Source organism: Macaca fascicularis, chromosome 10 (assembly GCF_037993035.2).
Source record: "Macaca fascicularis isolate 582-1 chromosome 10, T2T-MFA8v1.1".
Taxonomy (NCBI): Eukaryota; Metazoa; Chordata; class Mammalia; order Primates; family Cercopithecidae; genus Macaca; species Macaca fascicularis.
Window position 1 is genome coordinate 89,789,255 of NC_088384.1, and position 23,499 is coordinate 89,812,753.

The 23,499-nt window shown below is 48.6% G+C and overlaps 1 protein-coding gene across 23 annotated transcripts in view; it reads left to right on the forward strand.

Moving 5' to 3' along the window:
* ZNF341 (zinc finger protein 341) overlaps positions 1–23,499 on the forward strand; it is a 62,878-nt gene that overhangs the window by 33,656 nt on the left and 5,723 nt on the right. For 17 of the 23 annotated variants that reach the window (XR_012419276.1, XR_012419279.1, XR_012419277.1 and 14 more), the window contains 4 exons: positions 858–1,048; positions 4,089–4,297; positions 17,134–17,230; positions 19,692–19,824. Coding sequence is in view for 11 of the 23 variants with exons in the window: in XM_074005059.1 (XP_073861160.1) it covers positions 858–1,048; positions 4,089–4,297; positions 17,134–17,230; positions 19,692–19,824 (630 nt within the window). In the remaining 12 variants the exon portion in view is untranslated. Of the gene's footprint in view, positions 1–857; positions 1,049–4,088; positions 4,298–16,871; positions 17,231–19,691; positions 19,825–23,499 lie in introns of those variants that run through there. The other 6 variants (XR_012419286.1, XR_012419283.1, XR_012419285.1 and 3 more) reach the window with 3 other exon arrangements.

Below are 23,499 nucleotides of genomic sequence, written 5' to 3' on the forward strand. Positions count from 1 at the left end.
CCTGCCTCAGCCTCACAAGTAGCTGGGATTACAGGTGTGCGCCACCACGCCCAGCTACTTTTTTTGTATTTTTAGTAGAGATGGGATTTCACCATGTTGGCCAGGTTGGTCTCAAACTCCTGAACTCAGGTGATCCACCCGCCTTGGCCTCCCAAAGTGTTGGGATTACAGGCGTGAGCCACTGCACCCGGCTGATAATTACAATTATTATTATTATTCTTTGAGACAGAATCACACTCTGTCACCCAGGCTGGAGTACAGTGGCACAATCTCTGCTCACTGCAACTTCTGCCTCCCAGGTTCGAGCAATTCTCCTGCCTCAGCCTCCCATGTAGCTGGGATTACAGGCACCCTCCACCACGCCTGGCTAATTTTTGTATTGTTCGTAGAGACGGGCTTTCGCCATGTTGGGCAGGCTGATCTCGAACTTCTGACCTCAAGTGATCTATCCGCCTTGACCTCCCAAAGTGCTGGGATTACACGTGTGAGCCATCGCACCCGGACAGATGATTACAATTAGAAGGGACTGGGGAGGCATTATGAGTACAACTAGGATGGTGTTCAGAATTTTTAACAACCATGGAGAGGTCTGCAATGTCTGAGGGGAAGGCCAGAGAGGGGAGGCCTGAGGCAGCAGCTGTTTCGCACTCAGAAAGGAAGCATTTCTGTATTTGAGCCTGGGGTTGGCCGTATCAGTGCACACCGGCTGAGTGTGAGTGCAGCACCTTAAGCACAGAGTCCGACCCAAAGCGGGTAGCAGGTGCTGGGTGAACACAGAGGAACACAGGGTAGGGGTTCTGTGCGTCCTTCCTGAATGGGCTGGCTCCTTGTCCTGACTTCCCTGGCTTTCTCCATAGGGTTGGGCCAGCCCCTGCCGGGTGCACCACAGCCCCAGGCCTTGGCCATAGCCGGTGAGGAAGAGGGGGACAAGCCGGAGCCCAAGCAGGTGGTCCTCATCGACAGCTCCTACCTGTGCCAATTCTGCCCCAGCAAATTCAGCACCTACTTCCAGCTCAAGTCTCACATGACCCAGCATAAGAACGAGCAGGTAGGTGGGTGGTGGCAGCAGGGGCCCATAGGACACCAGTCCCCACCTTTCACTGGTGCTAGGGTCTTGAATGCTGCCTAGGAAGGGGTAGGAACCAGTGAGTCAGACCTTCCACGGCTCTATTCCCCCCAGTTAGATTCCGAGCAGGGGATTGATGGAGTTAAGTAAGGTTACCCTTGGGGCAAATCACAGAAAACTTTGACTCACCTCCAGAACTGAGACAGCTGACTCCACCCAGCGTAAGGACCCTGTGTCTTTCCAGCTCTGGTCTCTGCCATCTCAGGGTATGGCCTTGACCTCTCCTGATGGCTCACCTTGTCCTCCTGTCCTGGGATGGTGATCACTTTTTTTTTTTTTGAGATGGTTTTACTCTTCCGCCCAGGCTGTAGTGCGGTGGTGTGATCTCAGCTCACTGCAACCTCCACCTCCGTGTTGGCCAGGCTGGTCTTGAACTCCTGACCTCAAGTGATCTGCCTGCTTGGCCTTCCAAAGTGCTAGGATTATAGGCATGAGCTGCTGCATCTGGCCGGTGGTCACTCTTTCTGGGCACCAATCCAGACCCACTGTTATCTATGAACCAAAAGGGGTTATCTCTTCTGTATCTTTTATAGCAGCAAGAAAGCTTTTCCTAGAAGCACTTTGTAGATCTCTTTTTGGTCAAACCCAGTACATGTGCTCTATCATTTAAGAATGCATTATTATGCTACAAATGATAGAAAACTGGCTTCATAGGGTTTTATTTCTCTCACATCAAATAAATTCAAAGAAGAAGTCCCTAAGTAGGCAGTGTTGGGCTTATATAGAGCAGACTCTATATCACCGTAGACTCAGCTGTCTGATCTGCCATTCTTAGCTTATGGACTTCATCCCCAAGGTTGCAGGATGGCTGCTATGTCTCCATCCATCACATGTGTATTCCAGTCAAGACAAACACAGAAAGCAGAGGGGGTTTCTCCTGGGAAGCTTTTGCCTTTGTGTTCTGGAAGTGATGCTGTCCTCAAAGACTACTGATTGTATATCATTGGTTAGGAAGGAGTCACATGGCTGACACTAGATGCAAGGGAACCAGAATCAAGTGGTTTTTTTTTTTTTTTTTCTTTTTTCTGAGACGGAGTCTCACTCTGGTCACCCAGGCTGTAGTGCAATGGCACGATCTCGGCTCACTGCAACCTCCACCTCCTGCATTCAAGCGATTCTCCTGCCTCAGCTTCCCAAGTAGCTGGGATTACAGGTGCCTCCCCACCACACCCAGCTAATTTTTGTATTTTTAGTAGAGATGGGGTTTCACCACGTTGGCCAGGCTGGTCCTGAACTCGTTACCTCAAGTGATCCACCTGCCTCGGCTTCATAGTGTGTTGCGATTACAGGTATGAGCCACCGCGCCCAGCCCGTGTTTTTGTTTTTTTTAGACAGGATCTCACTCTGTCACCCAGGGTGGAGTGCAGTGGCTTGATCTCAGCTCACTGCAGTCGCCACCTCCTGGGTTCAAGGGATTCTCCTGCCTCAGCCTCTCGAGTAGCTGGGATTACATGCATGCACCACTACACCTGGCTAATTTTTGTGCTTTCAGTAGAGATGGGGTTTCACCATGTTGGCCAGGCTGGTCTCGAACTCCTGGGCTCAATTGATCTGCCTGCCTTGGCCTCCCAATGTGTTAGGATTACAGGCATGAGCCACTGCGCCCGGCCTGGATCGAGTGTTTTAACTAGGTATGTTGCTATCCTGAGCAAATCAGGGTTCACGTTGTTAAGTAGAAGGAGTGCATGATATTGTGTAGGCAACCAGGACTTATGTGCTATTTATCAAAGTATAATTTTCAAGTTGTTAAAAACATACTTCTCATACAAATGAGACCTAAAAGTGAGTCAGAATTTTACTTAACTCATTAGCGAGGGAACCCGAAGGAAGACAAAGCCTGTTCAACAGAGGCCGTGAGACACGGATAGCTATGCCTAATAACTGTCAATGAAAAAAAGAGATAATGAAGTCAGATTGCCAAATTACATACAAATCTGGTTAATGTCCTGCAAGACAACAAAACCTGTGACCTTTGGGGTTATCTTCTTTACCTGACACAAATCAATGACATTGGATCAGTTTTTTACAAATTAACAAATTAACATTTAACTGTAGAGTCCTAATCAATGGGAAGTAGTCAGAAGTAGCCACATCCCGTAGAGTGAGATGACTGTGGGCAGGCTATAGATGGGCTCCTTAGACAGCAGTTCTCAAAGTAAGCTTCCCGGGTGGCAGCGCCAGCATCCCCTGAGGATTCCTCGTTAGTGATGCACGTATTCAGTCCCGCTGAGTCAGATTTCTCAGGGTGGCGGGGGTGGTGGGAATGGCGGGGGCGGCGGGAGTGCAGCCTTCAGCAACCTGTAATTCTGAGGCCCGCATCAGTTTGAGAGCCGCTATTCCAGTATGACATTGAAAGGGTACACTATCATCTTTTCACTGTATAGCCAGGTCTTGAATAATTTTTCTAAATATACTCATGCCACACAGAACCTGAGGGAAGGGTAGTAGGGACATCATGACTGGCTGAGAGGAGGGAACCCTCTAATCAAAGTAAAACCAGGGGCCGGGCCCAGTGGCTCACACCTGTAGTCCCACCACTTTGGGAGGCCAAGGCGGGTGGATCACTTGAGGTCAGGAGTTCGAGACCAGCCTGGCCAACATGGTGAAACCCCGTCTCTACTACAAATACAAAAATTAGCTGGGCATGGTGGTACGTGCCTGTAATCCCAGCTACTGGGGAGGCTGAGGCAAGAGAATTGCTTGAACCTGGGAAGTGGAGGTTGCAGTGAGCCAAGATTGCGCTACTGCACTCCAGCCTGGGTGACAGGGTGAGACTCTGTCTCAAAAATGAATGAATGAATGAATGAATGAATAAAAACCCTGGGATCCAGTAGCAGCAGGGGAGCCGAGGGAGCAGTGGTCAAGTCATCTACCAGCAGTCCAGGGCCAATGCCACAGGCCAGGGGCTGCGGTGGAGGAAGCTCTCCTGCCTCCTGTCACCTGCCCAGCATCTTCCCTCAAGGTGTACAAGTGTGTGGTCAAAAGCTGTGCCCAGACGTTCCCAAAGCTCGACACATTTCTGGAGCACATCAAGAGCCACCAGGAGGAGCTGAGCTACCGCTGCCACCTCTGTGGCAAGGACTTCCCCTCGCTGTACGACCTGGGCGTGCACCAGTACTCCCATAGCCTCCTGCCACAGCACAGCCCCAAGAAGGACAGCGCCGTCTACAAGTATGTGCCCTCCCGCTTCCCTCTCCCTGGGTGGATGGGTGGGTGGGCAGGGAGCCCAGGGCCTGTGGCCTTGGTAGTTCTGACTGCTCAGGACCAGTGAGATACTTGAAAGGAGAAACCGAGGCTCCTGGCTGGGGTCCAGCCTGGCAGAGTGGGTTCTGGCTTTGGCACTGGTGGAAGAAAGGATGCTGGCTCTCCTTATATCATTCTTATGTCTTGGCAGACATTTTTCCCAAAAAAAATCCTTAAAAAGAGGAACCTATATTTCCTTGTTCATAGTGGAAAAAGGTTTGAGCATTTTATTCCAAACTAAACAATTATGACAGTATTATTTTGTCTCATAATCTACAAAATTTAGCTTACAATCGAAGTGGTACACCAGTTCTCACAGTGAAAAAAGAATGAGCAGGGTGTGGTGGCCCACATCTGTAACCCCAGTACTTTGGGAGCCCAAGGCAGGAGGAGGCCAGGAGTTCGAGACCAGCCTGGCAACATAATGAGACCCCATCTCTACAAAATAAAATACACTTTAAAATGAACAGTAACATGTTTAAAAGCAAAAATCATAAAAATAATATTCATTTGTTTTATAATCTGTAAGATCTAGGTTAAAGTTGAAGCTATATGCTGATTCCTATTTTTATTTGATTTTTTTCTTTGAGACAGGATTTTGCTCTGTTGTCCAGGTTGGAGTCCAGTGGCACCATCACAGCTCTCTGCAGCCTCCCCAGGCTCAGGTGATCCTCCCACGTCAGCCACCTGAGTAGCTGGGACTAACAGGCATGCACCACCACCCAGCTAATTTTTGTATTTTTTGTAGAGACGGGGTTTCGCCATGTTGCTCAGGCTGGTCTTAAATTCCTGGATTCAAGTGATCCTCCCACCTTAGCCTCCCAAAATGCTAGGTTTACAGACGTGAGCCACTGTGCCCAGCCTATATGCTGATTCTTAGAATGAACAAGTAATGGATCAAGTATGGATTTTATTTGGGGTAATTTATTCTGATAATCATTTTTATCACTTCAGTCTTCCATTGTGGTCGTGAAGAGGGTTCCTTTGGCAGAAATGATGAAAAGCTCCCTCAGTTTTGCAATGTGCTTTTTATCCTTAGATCTTCACGTTAAAGCCGGGTATAGTGGCTCACGCCTGTAATCCTAGCACTCGGGGAGGCTGAGGTGGGAGGATGGCTTGAGCCCAGGAGTTTGAAACCAGCCTGGGCAACATAGCAAGACCTTGTCTCAACAAAAATAGAAAAATTAGCCAGGTGTGGTGGCACGCACCTGTAGTCTTTGGAGCTACTTACCTCTGATCATCCTTGTTGAGTTTCTCTGCCTCAGTTGTTTTCTGGTCTGTTTGCCGGATCTTCCTTTGTTGATGGTGTTATTTGCAGATGTCTAACATCACTTTGATGATGTCGTGAAATCCCCCATCTGCAGTCATTTTGCTGTACATTTGCCTGCATCATCTGGGAGCAGCTGCCTCACAAAGCTCATGGGGGTAGATAGTAGCAAAAGGCCAGGAGTGGTGTTTGTCTGGGGCCTCCTTCCAGTTCATTACCAAATATTTTACTGTTACAATGGTTTTTGCTTCTCTGTACAAACTTGTACCTGCAGAGATTTGGTGATTCTGTTAATGAGGCCCTGTAACTCCTGGGTGAAGCTTCTGGGTTCAGAGATAAGTAAATACCTTGAGCTTAAAATGCGTGGGCTGCTCAGGGTGACAGGTGTGTAAACAAAAGCACCCTGTCACTTGATAAAATGCTATCATATATGTTTATAAGGTATAGAGGTACCACAGGGGGAGGCAGGCTAGATAAGCTGTCCCAGGAGCAGTGACATCTGAACTGGGTTTTGAAGGATGAATAGGAGTTTGCCAGGTAGACAATGGATGGGGTGGAGTGTGTTCTTAGCAGGAGGAACCACAAGTTTAAAATACAATAGCAAGTGGTTTATTAATAGAATGACTGTTAGGCTGGCGCGGTGGCTCATGCCTGTAATCCCAGCACTTTGGGAGGCCGAGGCGGGTGGGTCAGGAGATCGAGACCATCCTGGCTAACATGGTGAAACCCTGTCTCTACTAAAAAATACAAAAAATTAGCCAGGTGTGGTGGCGGGTGCCTGTAGTCCCAGCTACTTGGGAGGCTGAGGCAGGAGAATTGCGTGAACCCGGGAGGCGGAGCTTGCAGTGAGCTGAGACTGTGCCACTGCACTCCAGCCTGGGCGACAGAGCGAGACTCCGTCTCAAAAAAAAAAAAAAAAAAAAAAAAGAATGACTGTTATGTAGAGTGGAAGTGGGAGGGAGATGTTTAGATGGGGCCTGTGGGAAAAAGTGGGGCCAAGGCATGAAGGGCCGCGTAGAAATCACAAGAGCTTTGAGAAGTTGGCGGAGGAGCTAGAACTCAAGAAATGCAGTGTAGGGTAACTTGCCTCCAAGACTCTGGGAAATGGGGCAAGAGAGGCAGGGAAGCCGGGCAAAGCTTTGGTCAGCCAAGGGGCAGAGATTTCTGGCAGTGATGACTTATTCCCATTTGCACTCGAGAAATTTTCTTTGGCTCTTGCCCTTCCGATTTGTGGGTTATCTGTGAGTTCCTGTGGCTGTGTCACTCTGGAGTGAGATGCCAAGTAAAGGGAAGGAAGCACCTGCTCTGTGCCAAGCTTTGCCCTTAGTGACATGAATCCCTGCAGTCCTGGGAGGAAGGTGGTATTCTCCCCATTTTGAAGATGAAGACATTGAGGTTCAAAGAGAAGTGGCCTGCCCACCAGAGTAGCAACATCAGCAGAGTTTAGATTCGAACCCTAGTGTGAGATCTTGGAAGCCTCACAGCCCTGGTCTTGGAGTTTGCAGTGCTGATGACCCTGTGCAGTCCCCTTGTAGGGTCATAGTGTCAGTGGCCCTTTTTAGACATTGGAGCTGTTGTCCTGTCCCAAAAGTAAGGCCCAATGAGCCAGGCCCCCATCTGAATGGCCTGAAGGTGGAATGGTATCATGGGTAATGGTAAGGGTTCTGGAGCCATTGGCCTGTGCTTAAATCCTGTCTTGACTGCAAATCCAGTGGATGACTTTGGGCAAGGTATTCAGCCACTCTGAGCCTCGGTTTTCTCCTCAATGAAATGGGGATCACAGTAGTGCCTGCCCTATTGGGTTATTTATAAGGATCAAGTAAGACAAGGCTGAGGCTCTTAGACATGGTACCTGGAACATAGTAGGTACTCAATAAATGTTATTGCTGCAATTATTATTATTCATGGTATTTAAGTAGAGGTTTGGCTGCATGCAGTAGAGACCTAAAATAACAGTGGCTTATACACCATGAGAGTTGATTCTATCTCATAGTGACATTTGAGTGGCTGTGGTGGCTTCATCATATTTTTAGAGGTCCAAGCCCTGTCATTCTGGTTTCTGTTCCCTGTCAGCCACATTGCCTTGGCCTGCCTATGTCTACTTTCCCCAAATCTCTCAAATGGATTTTAGTCATGTCACTATATGTTTACTATATGTTTAATATTTTCTTTTTTTTTTTTTTTTTTTTTTTTGAGACGGAGTCTCGCTCTGTCGCCCAGGCTGGAGTGCAGTGGCCGGATCTCAGCTCACTGCAAGCTCCGCCTCCCGGGTTTACGCCATTCTCCTGCCTCAGCCTCCCGAGTAGCTGGGACTACAGGCACCCGCCACCTCGCCCGGCTAGTTTTTTTTTTTTGTATTTTTTAGTAGAGACGGGGTTTCACCGTGTTAGCCAGGATGGTCTCGATCTCCTGACCTCGTGATCCGCCCGTCTCGGCCTCCCAAAGTGCTGGGATTACAGGCTTGAGCCACCGCGCCCGGCCCATGTTTAATATTTTCTTTTAAAAAATAAGATTTGGCCAGGTGTGGTGGCTCACTCTTATAATCCCAGCATTTTGGGAGGCCAAGGAGGGCGGATCACTTGAGGTCAGGAGTTCGAGACCAGCCTGGCCAACATGGTGAAACCCTGTCTCTACTAAAACAAAAAACAAAAAACAAAAAAAACAAAAATTAGCCGGATGTGGTGACACACTCCTGTAGTCCCAGCTACTCCGTAGGCTGAGGCAGGAGAATCGCTTGAACCTGGGAGGTGGAGGTTGCAGTGAGCCAAGATCGTGCCACTGCACTCCAGCCTGGGCGACAGAGAGAGAGATTCCGTCTCAAAAAAGAAAAAAAAGAAAAATAAGATTTATTGATTTTTCCCCCTAATTGCAAAAGTCAATATTCAATGCAAATGTTCAATGCAGAGAAAAGAATTTTGTAAAAACCCATGCAAAAACAAAAAAACAAAACTGTCACCCAGGGATTGCCACTGCACCATTAACCTCTTGGTAGATATCCTTTGGCATATGTGTGTAATAAATATGTTTACAGATACGGATACGGATATAAACATCACAGACTATATTTGAGTCAGGTGATCCCAAATACAGTCACTGAATTTGGTGAAAATTCATCCCACTGTCTTCCTGTAGCGCAATGTCCAACAAACAGACTGATTTAATGGGACCACTGTACATGTAGTTTTATCACTTAAAACTTTTTCACTTAAAACAGTAATTATAGCTGGGCACGGTGGCTTATGCCTGTAATCCTAGCACTGTGGGAGGCCAAGGCAGGCAGATCACTTGAGGCCAGGAGTTCAAAACCAGCCTGAGCAACATGGTGAAACCTTGCCTGTATAAAAAATACAAAAATTAGCCAGGCATGGTGGCATGTGCCTGTAGTCCCACTTACTTGGGAGGCTGAACTGGATTGTTTGAGCCCAGGAGTTCAAGGCTGCAGTGAGCCATAATCATGCCACTGCACTAGTGAGACCCTGTGTCAGGGAAAAAACAAAAACACCAGTAATATGGACCGTCTTTGCATTTCAGCAACAATAGACCTGCCACATTCTTTAAACAGTTACTTAGTATTCTGTTGTGCATGGATGTTCTGTGATTTACTTACGTCATCTCCCATTGTTGGTTAGTGAGGTTATATTCAGTTTGTCATTAGTATAATAAAGATACAGGGAACAACTTCAGAAGTACATCTTTGCTCTTTCGTAAGTTCCTAGAAGTGATTTTGCAGGTCAGAGTTCAAAGGTTTTTTTGTTTTGTTTTGGTTTGTTTTTTTTTTTTTTTTTTTTGAGACGGAGTCTCCGTCTGTCGCCCAGGCTGGAGTACAGTGGCGCGATCTTGGCTCACTGCAACCTCCACCTCCCAGGTTCAAGCGATTGTCCTCCCTCAGCCTTTCTAATAGCTGGGACTACAAGTGCCTACCACCACGCCCAGCTAATTTTTTGTATTTTTAGTAGAGACAAGGTTTCACCGTGTTAGCCAGGATGGTCTCAATCTCCTGACCTTGTGATCCACCCGCCTTGGTGTCCCAAAGTGCTAGGATTACAGGCGTGAGCCACTGCGCCTGGCCTTTTTTTTTTTTTTATTAAAGATTAATTATCTACTTCAAAAACTAATTATGTGTATACAGTGCAATATTTTAAAACTATCATAGGGCATAGAGTGAATAGGAATTCTCCATCCACTGTGACCCACTTCCCCATATCACAGACAATCGTGTTCAAAAAATATTCTTTTTAAATGTTTTATTTTGTCATAATTTGATTATAGATTGATTGATTTTTGAGACAGGATCTTGCTGTCTCACCCAGGCTGGAGTACAGTAGCACAGTCATGGTTCACTGTAGGCTTGACCTCCCTGGCTCAAACAATCCGTCCCCCTCAGCCTCCTGAGTAGCTGGGACTACAGGTGTGTGCCACCACTGCCAGCTAATTTTGGTATTTTTTGTAGCGACAAGGTCTTGCTATATCGCCTAGGCTGGCATAGAACTCCGAGGCTCAGGCAATCCACTCTCCTCAGCCTCCCAAAGTACTAGGATTACAGGCACGAGCCACCATGCCTGGCCTTCAATATATGTGTTTTAAAGCTGTCCTTTGTTTCATGAATTTAACTTACGTATTTATTTTAATTTTAATATAATTAATTAATTTTTTGTTTAGAGACAAGGTCTCACTCTGTCACCAAGACTGGAACGCAGTGGCATGATCATGGCTCACTGCAGCCTTGACCCTTGACCTCCCCAAGTTCAGGTGATTCTCCCATCTCAGCCTCCTGAGTAGCTGGGACTACAAGTGTACACCACCATGCCCATCTAATTTTTTAAAAAATTTTTTTGTAGAAACGGGATTTTGCCATGTTGCCGAGGCTTGTCTCGAACTCCTGGGCTCAAATGATCCTCCTGCCTTGGCCTCCCAAAGTGCTAGGATTACAGGCATGAGCCACTGTACCTGGCCTTTTTTTTTTTTTTTTTGAGATAGTGTCTCACTCTGTCACCCAGGCTAGAGTGCAGTGGCATGATCACAGCTCACTGCAGCCTTCGCCTCCTGGGCTCAAGCAATCCCCCACCTCAGCCTCCCCAGTAGCTGGGACCACAGGTGCCGTGCCACCAGGCCTGGCTAATCTTTTATTTTATTTTTTATTTTATTTTTTATTTTTTTATTTTTTTTGAGACGGAGTCTCGCTCTGTCGCCCAGCCTGGAGTGCAGTGGCCGGATCTCAGCTCACTGCAAGCTCCGCCTCCTGGGTTTACGCCATTCTCCCGCCTCAGCCTCCCGAGTAGCTGGGACTACAGGCGCCCGCCACCTCGCCCGGCTAATTTTTTGTTTTTTTTTAGTAGAGACGGGGTTTCACCGGGTTAGCCAGGATGGTCTCGATCTCCTGACCTCGTGATCCGCCCATCTCGGCCTCCCAAAGTGCTGGGATTCCAGGCTTGAGCCACCGCGCCCAGCCAATTTTTTATTTTTTATAAAGAGGGGGTTTCACTATATTGACCAGACTGGTCTGGAACTCCTGGGCTCAAGCGATCCACCTGCCTTGTTCTCCCAAAGGTCTGGGATTATAGGCATGAGCCACACACCTGGCCAATTTTTATTTTTTTAGAGACAGAGTCTCACTGTGTTGTCCAGGCTAGAGTGCATCAGCTATTCACAGGTGTGGTCCCCTTGCCTCAGCCTTCCCAGTAGCTAGGACTACAGGCAGGCACCACCACTCCTGGCTAAATTTTTTTGTTTGTTTGTTTGTAGAGACAGAGTCTTACTATGTTGCGCAGACTGGTCTTGAACTCCTGGCCTCAAGTGATTCTCCTGCCTGGCCTTCCTAAAGTGCTGGGATTACAGTCGTGAGCCATCACACCTGACATGTATTTCCTAAAAACAAGGATAACCTCTTCCATAAGCGCAGTATATTATAGTTACCAAAATCAAGAAGTTGGGCTCCGTGCGGTGGCTCATGCCTGTAATCCCAGCACTTTAGCAGGCTGAGGTTGACAAACTGCTCGAGCCCAGAAGTTTGAGACCAACCTGGACTACATGGCAAAACGCCATCTTTACAAAAAAAAAAAAGAGCTGGGCATGGTGGCATATGCCTGTGATCTCAGCTGCTCAGGAGCCTGAGGCACAAGAATTGCTTGAGTCCAGGAGGTACACGTTGCCGTGAGCTGAGATCGCACCATTGCACTCCCGCCTGAGGGACAGAGTGAGATGCTATCTCAAAAAAAAAAAAAAAAAAAAATCAGGCCAGGCACGGTGGTTCATGCCTTGGGAGGCTGAAGTGGGCAGATCACCTAAAGTCAGGATTTCGAGACCAGCCTGGCTAACATGGCGAAATGCCGTTATCTACTAAAAATACAAAAATTAGCTGGGTATGGTGGCGGGCACCTGTATTCCCAGTTACTTGGGAAGCTGAGGCAGGAGAATCCCTTGAACCTGGGAGATGGAAGTTGCAGTGAGCTGAGATCGGGCCACTGCACTCCAGCCTGGGTGACGGAGTGAGACTCTGTCTCAAAAGAAAAAAAAAAAGAAAAAAAAAAAGAAAAAAAAAAAGAAATCAGGAAGTTAATATCAGTACAATTCTGTTATCTAATTACAGGTCTTATTCGGAATTTTCCAGTTGTTCCAATAACATGCTTTAGAGAAAAAGAAAAACAAAAAGGCTTCTTTTGGCCCAGAATCACATGTTGAATTCAATGATCATGTCTCTCTCATCTCTCTCATGTCCTGTAAGCTGGAACAGTTCCTCCTTCTGCCTTTGTCTTTCGTGACCTTGATATTTCTGAAGAGTATAGACAGGGTATTCTGTAGAATGTCTCAGTTCGGGTTTGCCTGATTTTACCCCATGATTAAATTCAGGGTATGCACTTTTGTCAGGAATGTCACAACAAATTCTGTGTCCTCCTCTGTGTGTCATATCAGGAGGCATGTGATGTTGATTTGCTCCATTACTGGTGATGTTACCTTGGATGACTTAATTCAGGCGCTGTTTCTGGCAGGAGATTTTAATTTTCCTGGCTATTGGTAAATTATCTCCCACACAAACCTATGTCTCCCCCAAACCCAGCCCCTGAAGCCTGTGAGATTCTGTCCTTTCCCATCTCACTAGCTAGTTAAGTCTCTGCCCTCCTGGTACCTCTACTCCCACCCCACCTTCCCTTTCTTGCTACCTGGAGGCATTTAATATGTGGTTTCTTTCTTTTTCTTTTTCTTTTTTTTTGAGACAAAGCCTCTCTCCGTCACCCAGGCTGAAGTGCAGTGGCGTAATCTTGGCTCACCACAACCTCTGCCTTCCTGGGTTCAAGTGATTCTTGTGCCTCAGCCTCCCGAGTGGCTGGTATTACAGGTGTGAGCCACCACGCCTGGCTAATTTTTGTATTTTTAGTAGAGATGGCATTTCTCCATGTTGGCCAGGTTGGTCTCGAACTCCTGACCTTGAGTGATCTGCCCACGCTGGCCTCCCAAAGTGTTGGGATTACAGGTGTGAGCCACCCGCCTGGCTAGTGTGTGGTTTCAGAGTGCAGTCTGTGGGGCTCCCCTGGGCCCCTCGCAGGTGCAGCCTGCCCGGGGTTTCCCACAGGCAGTACTCTACACAGCCTGCCTTTTTGTTTTTGGTTTGAATTTTCCCCCTACCTGTGACATTCCTCACTGATAACTCATTGTAAATAGGCCAGTTTGCTGACAAATGTTTTCTTTTTTTGTCTGATAATCCCCTTTCTTCCTTAGCTGGCACGTGTTTTTTTTTTTTTTTTTTTTTTGAGACGGAGTCTCGCTCTGTCACCCAGGCTGGAGTGCAGTGGCGCGATCTCGGCTCACTGCAAGCTCCGCCTCCTGGGTTCACGCCATTCTCCTGCCTCAGCCTCCCGAGTAGCTGGGACTACAGGCGCCCGCCACCGCGCCCGGCTAATTTTTTGTATTTTTAGTAGAGACGGGGTTTCACCGTGGTCTCGATCTCCTGACCTTGTGATCCGCCCGCCTCGGCCTCCCAAAGTGCTGGGATTACAGGCGTGAGCCACCGCGCCCGGCAGCTGGCACGTGTTTTCATGATGGGGAGATGGCGGTGTCTTTTCTCCCTTCAGAGTGGTTTGTGGCCTCAGACTGCTGTTGTGAGGACATGTTTATAAGCTGTTTGGCACAGTTGTGTTTTTTGACTGTGTTAGGCCGTTCTTGCGCTGCTATAAAGAAATACCTGAGACTGGGTAGTTTGTTTTTTTTTTTTAAGATGGAGTCTCGCTGTGTTGCCCAGGCTGGAGTGCAGTGGCGCAATCTCAGCTCACTGCAAGCTCCGCCCCTCCGGTTCATGTCATTCTCCTGCCTCAGCCTCCTGAGTAGCTGGGACTATGGGCACCCGCCACCACGCCCAGCTAATTTTTTGTGTTTTTAGTAGAGACGGGGTTTCACTGTGTTAGCCAGGATGGTCTTGATCTCCTGACCTCATGATCCGCCCGCCTCGGCCTCCCAAAGTGCTGGGATTACAGGCGTGAGCCATCGTGCCCGGCCAAGACTGGGTAGTTTTTAAGAAAAGAGGCTTATTTGACTCATGGTTCAGCAGGCTGTACAGGAAGCATAGTGTCTGAGCTAGCGGATCTGCCTCTGGGGAGGCCTCAGGAGGCTTTTACTTATGACAGGAGGAGAAGGGGGAGTAGACATGTCACATGGCCAGAGCAGGAGCCAGATAGAGCGAGAGGGAGGCGCCATACACTTGTAAACAGCTAGATCTCACGAAACTCACTCACTATCCTGAGGACTGCACCAAGGGGATGGTCCTAAACCATTCATGAGAAATCCACCCCTATGAACCAATCACCTCCCACCAGACCTCACCTCCAGTGTAGCAGGACGAGCTGCAGACAAAACTCCTCAGACGCTGAGTTAAAGAAGGAAGGGGTTTATTCTGCCAGGGGCATCGGCAAGCTCCTCTCTCAAGAGCCGAGCCCCTGAGTGAGCAATTCCTGTCCCTTTTAAGGGCTCACAACTCTAAGGGGGTGCCTGTGAGAGGGTCGTGATTGATTGAGCAAGCAGGGGGTACGTGACTGGGGGCTGCATGCACCGGTAATTAGATTGGAACAAAACAGGATAGGGATTTTCACAGTGCATTTCTCTACAATGTCTGTAACCTATAGATAACAGAACCAATTAGGTAGGGGTCGATCTTTAACTACCAGGCCCAGGGTGCGGCACTGGGCTGTCTGCCTATGGATTTCATTTCTGCCTTTTAGTTTTTACTTCTTCTTTCTTTGGAGGCAGAAATTGGGCATAAGATGATACGAGGGGTGGTCTCCTCCCTTACCAGCACTGGGGATTATAGTTCAACATGAGATTTGGGTGAGGATATAGATACAAACTATGTCAGACTCTGTGACAATTTCTTTTTTTTTTTTTTTTTTTTTTTTTGGAGATGGAGTCTCACTCTGTCGCCCAGGCTGGAGTGCAAGTAGCATGATCTGAGCTCACTGCAACCTGCATCTCCCAGGTTCAAGTGATTCTCCTGCCTCAGCCTCCTGAGTAGCTGGGGCTACAGGCAGGTGCCACCACGCCTGGCTAATGTTTGTATTTTTAGTAGAGATAGGGTTTCACCATATTGGCCAGGCTGTTCTTGAACTCCTGACCTCAGGTGATCTGCCCACCTCGGCCTCCCAAAGTGCTGGGATTACAGGTGTGAGCCACTGCACCCAGCAATGTGACAGTCGTAAGAATGAGTGACAGGCAGGTCTGTTTGGGACTCACACCCCATTTTTTGAATGAGGAGGCCCAGAGGGTCAGAAATGGGAAGGCTTTGGGCTTGGATCCCTGTCTGTCTGACTCTTTCACGTAACAAGTTCTCACTGGTGCTGGGAGCAGCTTGTGAATGGGCAAGATGTGGTATCTGGAACAGGGACCACTTGCTAGTGGAGGAGACAGATAATAACCAAGTAAGCCAATAATAAATAATTCCAGTTAAGAAGTGGTAAGAAGAAAATAAAAGTGAGTGACGTAATAGGGAGTGGCTGAGGGTGCATGGTCGGGGGCAGCTTGAGACAGGGTGGCCAGGAGGGTCTTTTTGGGGAGGTGACATTTGAGCTGAGACATGAAGGATGAGAAGGCACTGCCTGGGGAAGACTTGGGGAAGAGTGTTCCAGGGAACAGGAACAGCCAGTGCCAAGGCCCTGAGGTAGGAATGAGCCTGGTGTGTTCAAGGTAGGTCAAGGAGGCCAGGGTGGCCAGAGCAGAGTGAGTGAGGTGGAGAGAGGAGAAGGATGAGGTCTGAGAGGTGGGAGTGGGTCAGACCACAGGGCCTTGTAGGCCAAGGTGGGAGGTGGGTTAAGCAATGGTGTGGCACAGTCTGACTTACTTTTTTGTTTTGTTTTGTTTTGTTTTGAGACACAGTCTCACTCTGCCACCCAGGCTGGAGTGCAGTGGTGCGATCAAGGCTCACTGCAACCTCTGCCTCCTGGGTTTAAGCGATTCTCCTGCCTCAGTCTCCTGAGTAGCTGGGATTACAGGTCCATGCTACCATGCCTGGCTAATTTTTGTATTTTTAGTAGAGAGACGGGGTTTCATCATGTTGGCCAGGCTGGTCTCAAACTTCTGACTTCAGGTGATCCGCCTCCCTCGGCCTCCCAAAGTACTGGGATTACAGGTATGAGCCATCACACCAGGCCTTTTTTTTTTTTTTTTTTTTTTTTTTTTTTTGAGACGGAGTCTCGCTCTGTCGCTCAGGCTGGAGTGCAGTGGCGCGATCTCGGCTCACTGCAAGCTCCGCCTCCTGGGTTCACGCCATTCTCCTGCCTCAGCCTCCTGAGTAGCTGGGACTACAGGCGCCCGCCACCGCGCCCGGCTAATTTTTTGTATTTTTAGTAGAGACGGGGTTTCACCGTGGTCTCGATCTCCTGACCTTGTGATCCGCCCGCCTCGGCCTCCCAAAGTGCTGGGATTACAGGCGTGAGCCACCGCGCCCGGCTTTTTTTCTTTTTTAAATAGAGACAGGTTCTCTTTCTGTTACCCAGGCTGGAGTGTAGTGGCATAATCATGGCTCACTGTAACCTCAAACCCCTGGGCTTAAGCGATCCTCCTGCCTTAGCCTCTTGAGTAGCTGGGAAGCCACCACATCTAGCTAATGTTTAAATTTTTATAGGGATAGGGGTCTTGCCATGTTGCCCAGGCTGATCTTGAACTCCTAGGCTCAAACGATCCTCTCACCTTGGCCTCCCGAAGCGTTGGGATTGCAGGTGTGAGCCACTGTGCTCAGCCTAAGTTTCATTTTTAAAGGTGCCCCTGGCCGCCCTGTGGAGAATGGACTACAGGAGGCAAGGCAGGGAGAGGGCGGCCAGCGAGGAGGCTGCTGCACAAGTCCGAACAAGAGACGACGGCGCTCAGATGAGGACGGGCAGTGGCAATTGAGAAGAGTGGATGGATTTGGAATGGATTAACTGGAGGATGTTGCCTCCTGACGTTGGCCCTGGGGTGGCCATGGGCTGCTTCCTATGCCTGCTGTGTTTCCTCCCTCACCTCTCCTGCTCCTTCCACTTAGGTGTGTCAAATGTGTCAACAAATACTCTACTCCCGAGGCCCTGGAGCACCACCTGCAGACCGCCACTCACAACTTCCCCTGCCCACACTGCCAGAAGGTGGGTGCCACTGTCCTCTTTTCTGGGGCCCCACGCCATAATAGGGGCAAGGAGGTGGTGGGGTGGGGTGCACACCTCACCCTTTCCTTCTCCTCTCTCACCACAGGACGCACAGGCAGGGCTCAGGGGCTGCTCCACAGATGACAAAGTGTCTCTGTCTGGCCATCTCATCCATCACATTCCAGATGTGGCCCTGTCTGGGCTGCTGCTGGAGCCAGGCAGGGCAGGCTGTCCTGGTCCCAGGCCTAGTGTCTGAGCAGCAGCCTCCCAGCTTCCTGATGTAAGATTATCCTTATTACAATTGGCTCTTCTTTTTAATTTTTTTTTTTTTTTTTTGAGACAGAGTCTTACTCTGTCACCAGGCTAGTGTGCAGTGGTTTGATCATGGCTCACCGCAGTCTCAACCTCCTGGGCTCAGCCTCCTGAGTAGCTGGGACTATAGGCATGTGCCACCATGCCCAGCTAATTTTTGTATTTTTTGTAGAGATGGGGTTTCACCATGTTGCCCAGGCTGGTCTCGAACTCCTGGGCTTCAGGGACCTGTCCACCTTGACCTCCCAAAATGCTGGGATTACAGGCATGAGCCACTGCACCCAGCCTAAATTTTTTGTAGAGATGGGGCTCACTATGTTGCCCAGGCTGGTCTCAAACTCTTGGCCTCAAGTGATCCTCCCACCTCAGACTCCCAGAGTGCTGGGATTACAGGTATGAGCCACCATGCCCAGCCTGGATTCTTTTCAGTGACTCTGGAAGCCTCACTAAAGCCTGTTCCTAATAACATCAAACATCCAGGAAGTGCTCCAATTTCTAGTTGTCTCAAAGCTTCATCATTTTGTAAAGTTTATTTGAATCAGTTCCATGGATTGCAATTGATTGATACAAGACAAGTCTCTATTAATCTACAGCCCTGCCTGCCCCCCACCACTGCTCCATATTTTCTTTCCTCTGAATTTATTTGTTAAAGAAACTGGGCCATTTGGTCCAGCGGTGTTCCCCGCAGTCTGGATTTTGCTGATTACGTCTCCCTGGTGTGTTTAACTTGCTACTTCACTCTACTCATTTTCCTTTTTTTTTTTTTTTTGAGACGGAGTCTCGCTCTGTCACCCAGGCTGGAGTGCAGTGGCCGGATCTCGGCTCACTGCAAGCTCCGCCTCCCGGGTTTAGGCCATTCTCCTGCCTCAGCCTCCGGAGTAGCTGGGACTACAGGCGCCCGCCACCTCGCCCGGCTAGTTTTTTGTATTTTTAGTAGAGACGGGGTTTCACGGTGTTAGCCAGGATGGTCTCGATCTCCTGACCTCGTGATCCGCCCATCTCGGCCTCCCAAAGTGCTGGGATTACAGGCTTGAGCCACCGCGCCCGGCCTAGGTGTACTACTACTATCTCCCTTTACAGGAGGGGAAACCAAGGCAGAAAGGCCACCTACCTAGGAAATGATGGGGCTAATAAGCAGTGGGGCAGCTGGGTCTGTGCCCCTGACCAATGCTCCACCAAAATGAAAGAATGTGTGAATACATGCCCTTCCTTTGCCTGGATTGGAAAGAGATTTTCACTTCTGTGTTTTCTGGCTTTAAAAAAATTACCTTTCATACAAAAATTAGCTGGGTGTGTGTTGGGCGCCTGTAATCCCAGCACTTTGGGAGGCTGAGGTGGGTGGATCACCTGAGGTCAGGAGTCCGAGACTAGCCTAACCAACATGGAGAAACCTCATCTCTACCAAAAATAAAAATTAGCTGGGAGTGGTGGCTGGCTCCTGTAATCCTAGCTACTTGGGAGGCTGAGGCAGGAGAATCGCTTGAACCTGGGAGGTAGAGGTTGCAGTGAGCCGAGATCGCACCATTGCACTCCAGCCTGGGCAACAAGAGCAAAACTCCATCTCAAATAAAATAAAATAAAATAAAATAAAATAAATAAAAGTTAAAAATTACCTTTCCATTGATTTCTTTAGTAATTTGCTCATTTTCCATTAATTCTTTTACTTGTCAGTCATTTGACCCAGACCCTGTACTGGGGAATGAAAGCCCCTCTCTGCCCACTTGGAGCTCCTGTAAGCAAAAGGCTGTCATTCAGTGGGTTAAATGCTGACTTAAAAGTGTGGGTGGACGTTCAAAGGCAGAATTGACTTTGCCGGGCATAGCACCAGGGAGCTAGGGAAGGCTTGACAGAAGCAGTGACACCTGAGTTGGGTCTTGAAGGATGTGTAAGAGTTTGTCAGTAACGAGAGAAAGGCCCTCTGGGTGGGAAGAACATCTGGGCAAAAGCTCAGGGCAGGCATGTTCTGTCCGGGCTTGTGGGGAGCCATGAAGTTCTAAGGGCTGAGTCTGACAGTCTGGGTCCTGGCCCCAGGTAGCCAGAAAGGAAGGTGTCTCTATGGGGGCTGGAAACAAAGGACCTTTGAGCTCAGAAGATGGCCAGGGGAGGGGGGCCCGGTGAGTCAGACCTGAAGGCCCCTCTTCTCTGCCAGGTGTTTCCTTGTGAACGCTACCTGCGGCGTCATCTGCCCACCCACGGTAGTGGTGGCAGATTCAAGTGCCAGGTGTGCAAGAAGTTCTTCCGGCGGGAGCATTACCTCAAACTGCACGCTCACATCCACTCAGGTGGGTACCCTGCCCCTGAGAACTCCAGCCCAGCCCCTCCGCTCCTCCTCACCCTCTCCTCATCCCTTTCTCTCTCTTCCCATCCCCATCTGGCTCTTCTCCCTGTCTCCGTCAGCCCCTTTTCCCTCTGCTTCCCCATCTCCCTCCCCATCTCACTCAGCCCGTCTCCCCTCCCCCTCCCTATCTCCCTCCAGCCCCTCTCCCCGCATCTCCCTCTAGCCCCTTTCCCCCTCCCCATCTCTCTCCCATCCCTCTCAGTCCCTGTCTCCCTCTTCCTCCTCCTCTCCCCCCTCCTCCCCCTCTTCCTCCTCCTCCCCATCTCCCTCCTTCTCCCCATCTCCCTCCAGCCCCCTTCTCCCTCCTCCTCCCCATCTCCCTCCAGCCCCCTTCTCCCTCCTCCTCCCCATCTCCCTTCAGCCTCCCTTCCCTTCCCTCTCCCCATCTCCTTCTAGCCCCCTCCAGCCTCCCTCCGCTGTCCTCTCCCCTCTCCCTCCAGCCCCCTACCCCTCCTTCTCTCTGTTGCTCTCTATCTCCCTCCAGCCTTCCTGCCACCCTCCTGCCTCTTCCCTTGCTCCTCCTTCCTCTCTCCTTCCTGGCCCCTGACCCACCTGCCTTAACTGATGAACAAGGGGTTCCTACCACCACTAGAGCAGAGAAGAGCCCCTGGAGGTTGTGTGGAAGGGACTTTTTTTTTTTTTCTTTGAGACAGTCTTGCTCTTGTTGCCCAGGCTGGAGTGTAGTGGTAGATCTTGGCTCACTGCAACCTCTGCCTCCCGGGTTCAAGTGATTCTCCTGCCTCAGCCTCCTGAGTAGCTGGGATTACAGGCTCCCACCACCACACCCAGCTAGTTTTTTGTATTTTTAGTAGAGACAGGGTTTCGCCATGTTGGCCAGGCTGGTTTCGAACTCCTGACCTCAGGTCATCTACCTGCCTCGGCCTCCCAAAGTGCTGGGATGACAGGCGTGTGTGAGGGACTCTTGACTCTGCCCCCTGTGGTGGGGACACTGCTCTCACTGTATGTTCCCACTCAAACCTGGACAAAACGCCGGCTCCTTGTTCCCCAGTTGAAACACACTGACATTTTCTTTTCTGTTAATCTTTAGATTTTTAAATTATATTTTAAAAATTGTTTTTTAATTGAAAAGGATCTAAAGATTGAGAAAACCTGAGGGAAAATCCTTGACAGGACAAAAGCATATATAGTACAAATAAACTCCCTCTCACTTCAGATGAACAATCCAATGTTTTTTCTTTTTTTTTCCTTTCCTATGACCTATGGTAAAAAATACATTTCATATTGCAACCCAAGAAGCACATATATACACATAGGATATATTGCAACAAAAGTTTTACAAAACAGGGTTTTCTATTTTGTCCTGTTCAATTTTAGTTCTTTTATTTTTTATTTTAATTTTTTTTTGAGACAGGGTCTCACTCTATCACCCAGGCTGGAGTGCAATGGTGTGATCTCACTACAACCTCCGCTTCCTGGGTTCAAGCCATTCTTGTGCCTCAGCCTCCCGAGTAGCTGGGATTACAGGCGCCCGCCACCATGCCTGGCTAATTTTTGTATTTTTTGTAGAGACGGGGTTTCACCATGTAGGCCAAGATGGTCTCAAACTTCTGGCCTCAGGTGATCCACCCACCTTAGCCTCCCAAAATTCTGGGATTACAGATGTGAGCCACCACGCCCAGCCTATGTTTAATTCTTAAAATAACCACCAACAGGGTGTGACTTGTAGTTTGCAGTTTGCAAAATACTCCTAATTCTCTTCCCCAAAGATAACTGTTAGCGGTCTAGTCTGCATTCTTCTAGTTTTATTTTACACGTATATAAAACGCTTGCTTACGTTTGCAAAAGTGAGCACATACTATAACTGATATGCCCTTTTTTCTGATCGTATACCTTGGCGATGTTCCCCGAGGAGTGTGTGCTTACAGTTTCCCTGGAGGCTAAATTCTGTGGGTCCCCCTCCCCCAGGCCCCCCCCAGAAAGATGTTACCAACAGCACCTTCTTTTTCACATCTGGGTAGTCTTCCTCAATTAATTTTTCATCTTGTATTTAGCCAGTTCTCTATGTATGAACTTTTTTTTTTTTTTTTTTTTTTTTGAGACTGAGTCTTGCTCTGTCACCCAGGCTGGAATCCAATGGCACGATCTTAGTTCACCACAACCTCTACCACCTGGGTTCAAGGAATTCTCCTGCCTCAGCCTTCCAAGTAGCTGGGATTACAGGTGCCCACCATCACACCCAGCTAATTTTTGTATTTTTAGTAGAGATGTGGTTTCACCATGTTGGCCAGGCTGGTCTCAAACTCCTGACCTCAGGTGATTCCCCTGCCCCAGCCTCCCAAAGTGCTGGGATTACAGGTGTGAGCCATCGTGCCCAGCCTATGTATGAACCCTTAAATTACATTTCAGCTATTAGTTTGTACACACAATGCTATGTTGGTCCCTTGGCAACCTTTTGGAAGTGTATCTGTAGTGTATATCCTTAGGAGTGGAAATGCTAGGTTAAAGTGCATGTGTAATACTGAGTTTCAGTTTGGGATGATGAAAAAATTCTAGAGACAGATGGTGGTGATGGTTGCATGATGGTGCAAATGTACTTAGTGCCACTGAATTATACACTTAAAAGAAGCTTAAGATGGTCAATTTTCTGTTATGTATATTTCTCCACAATAAAGAAGGGAAAATAGGCCGGGCGCGGTGGCTCAAGCCTGTAATCCCAGCACTTTGGGAGGCTGAGGCGGGCGGATCACAAGGTCAGGAGATCGAGACCACAGTGAAACCCCGTCTCTACTAAAAATACAAAAAATTAGCCGGGCGCGGTGGCGGGCGCCTGTAGTCCCAGCTACTCAGGAGGCTGAGGCAGGAGAATGGCGGGAACCCGGGAGGCGGAGCTTGCAGTGAGCCGAGATCGCGCCACTGCACTCCAGCCTGGGCAACAGCGTGAGACTCCGTCTCAAAAAAAAAAAAAAAAAAAAAAAAGAAGGGAAAATAAGTAATGCATTGTAAGTTTGATATTACCAAGTTGCACTTTATGGCTTTTAAAAATTATTATTCAAAAGTAATACATGCTGCCAGGTGCAGTGACTCACACCTGTAATCCCAGCACTTTGGAAGGCCAAGGTGAGTGGATCACCTGAGATCAAGAGTTCGAGACCAGCCTGGCCAACATGGTGAAACCCTATCTCTACTAAAAATACAAAAATTAGCCTAGTGTGGTGGTGCACACCTGCGATCCCAGCTACTCGGGAGGCTGAGGCAGGAGAATTGCCTGAACCCAGGAGGTGGAGGTTGCAGTGAGCCAAGATCGAACCACTGCACTCAAGCCTGGGCGACAGAGCAAGACTCTGTCTCAAAAAAAAAAAAAACCAAAAAAAACCAAAACCAAACACACACACACACACACACACACACAGAAATACATGGTTATTATAAAAATGGAAGCAATATAGGAATACATAAAGTAAAATGTTACATTTCCCCTTCAAGTTGTAATTGCCACTGACACTTTGGTCTGTCCTCTCCCTATACCTCCCCATCTTTCTCCCTGCATCTTCAGTTTATTTACAGAGACACATGGCTAGGGCTTTTTTTGGGGTATGCGGGTTGTATTTTTTCTTTCTTTCTTTCTTTTTTTTTTTTGTTGGAGCTTACATATCCAGTA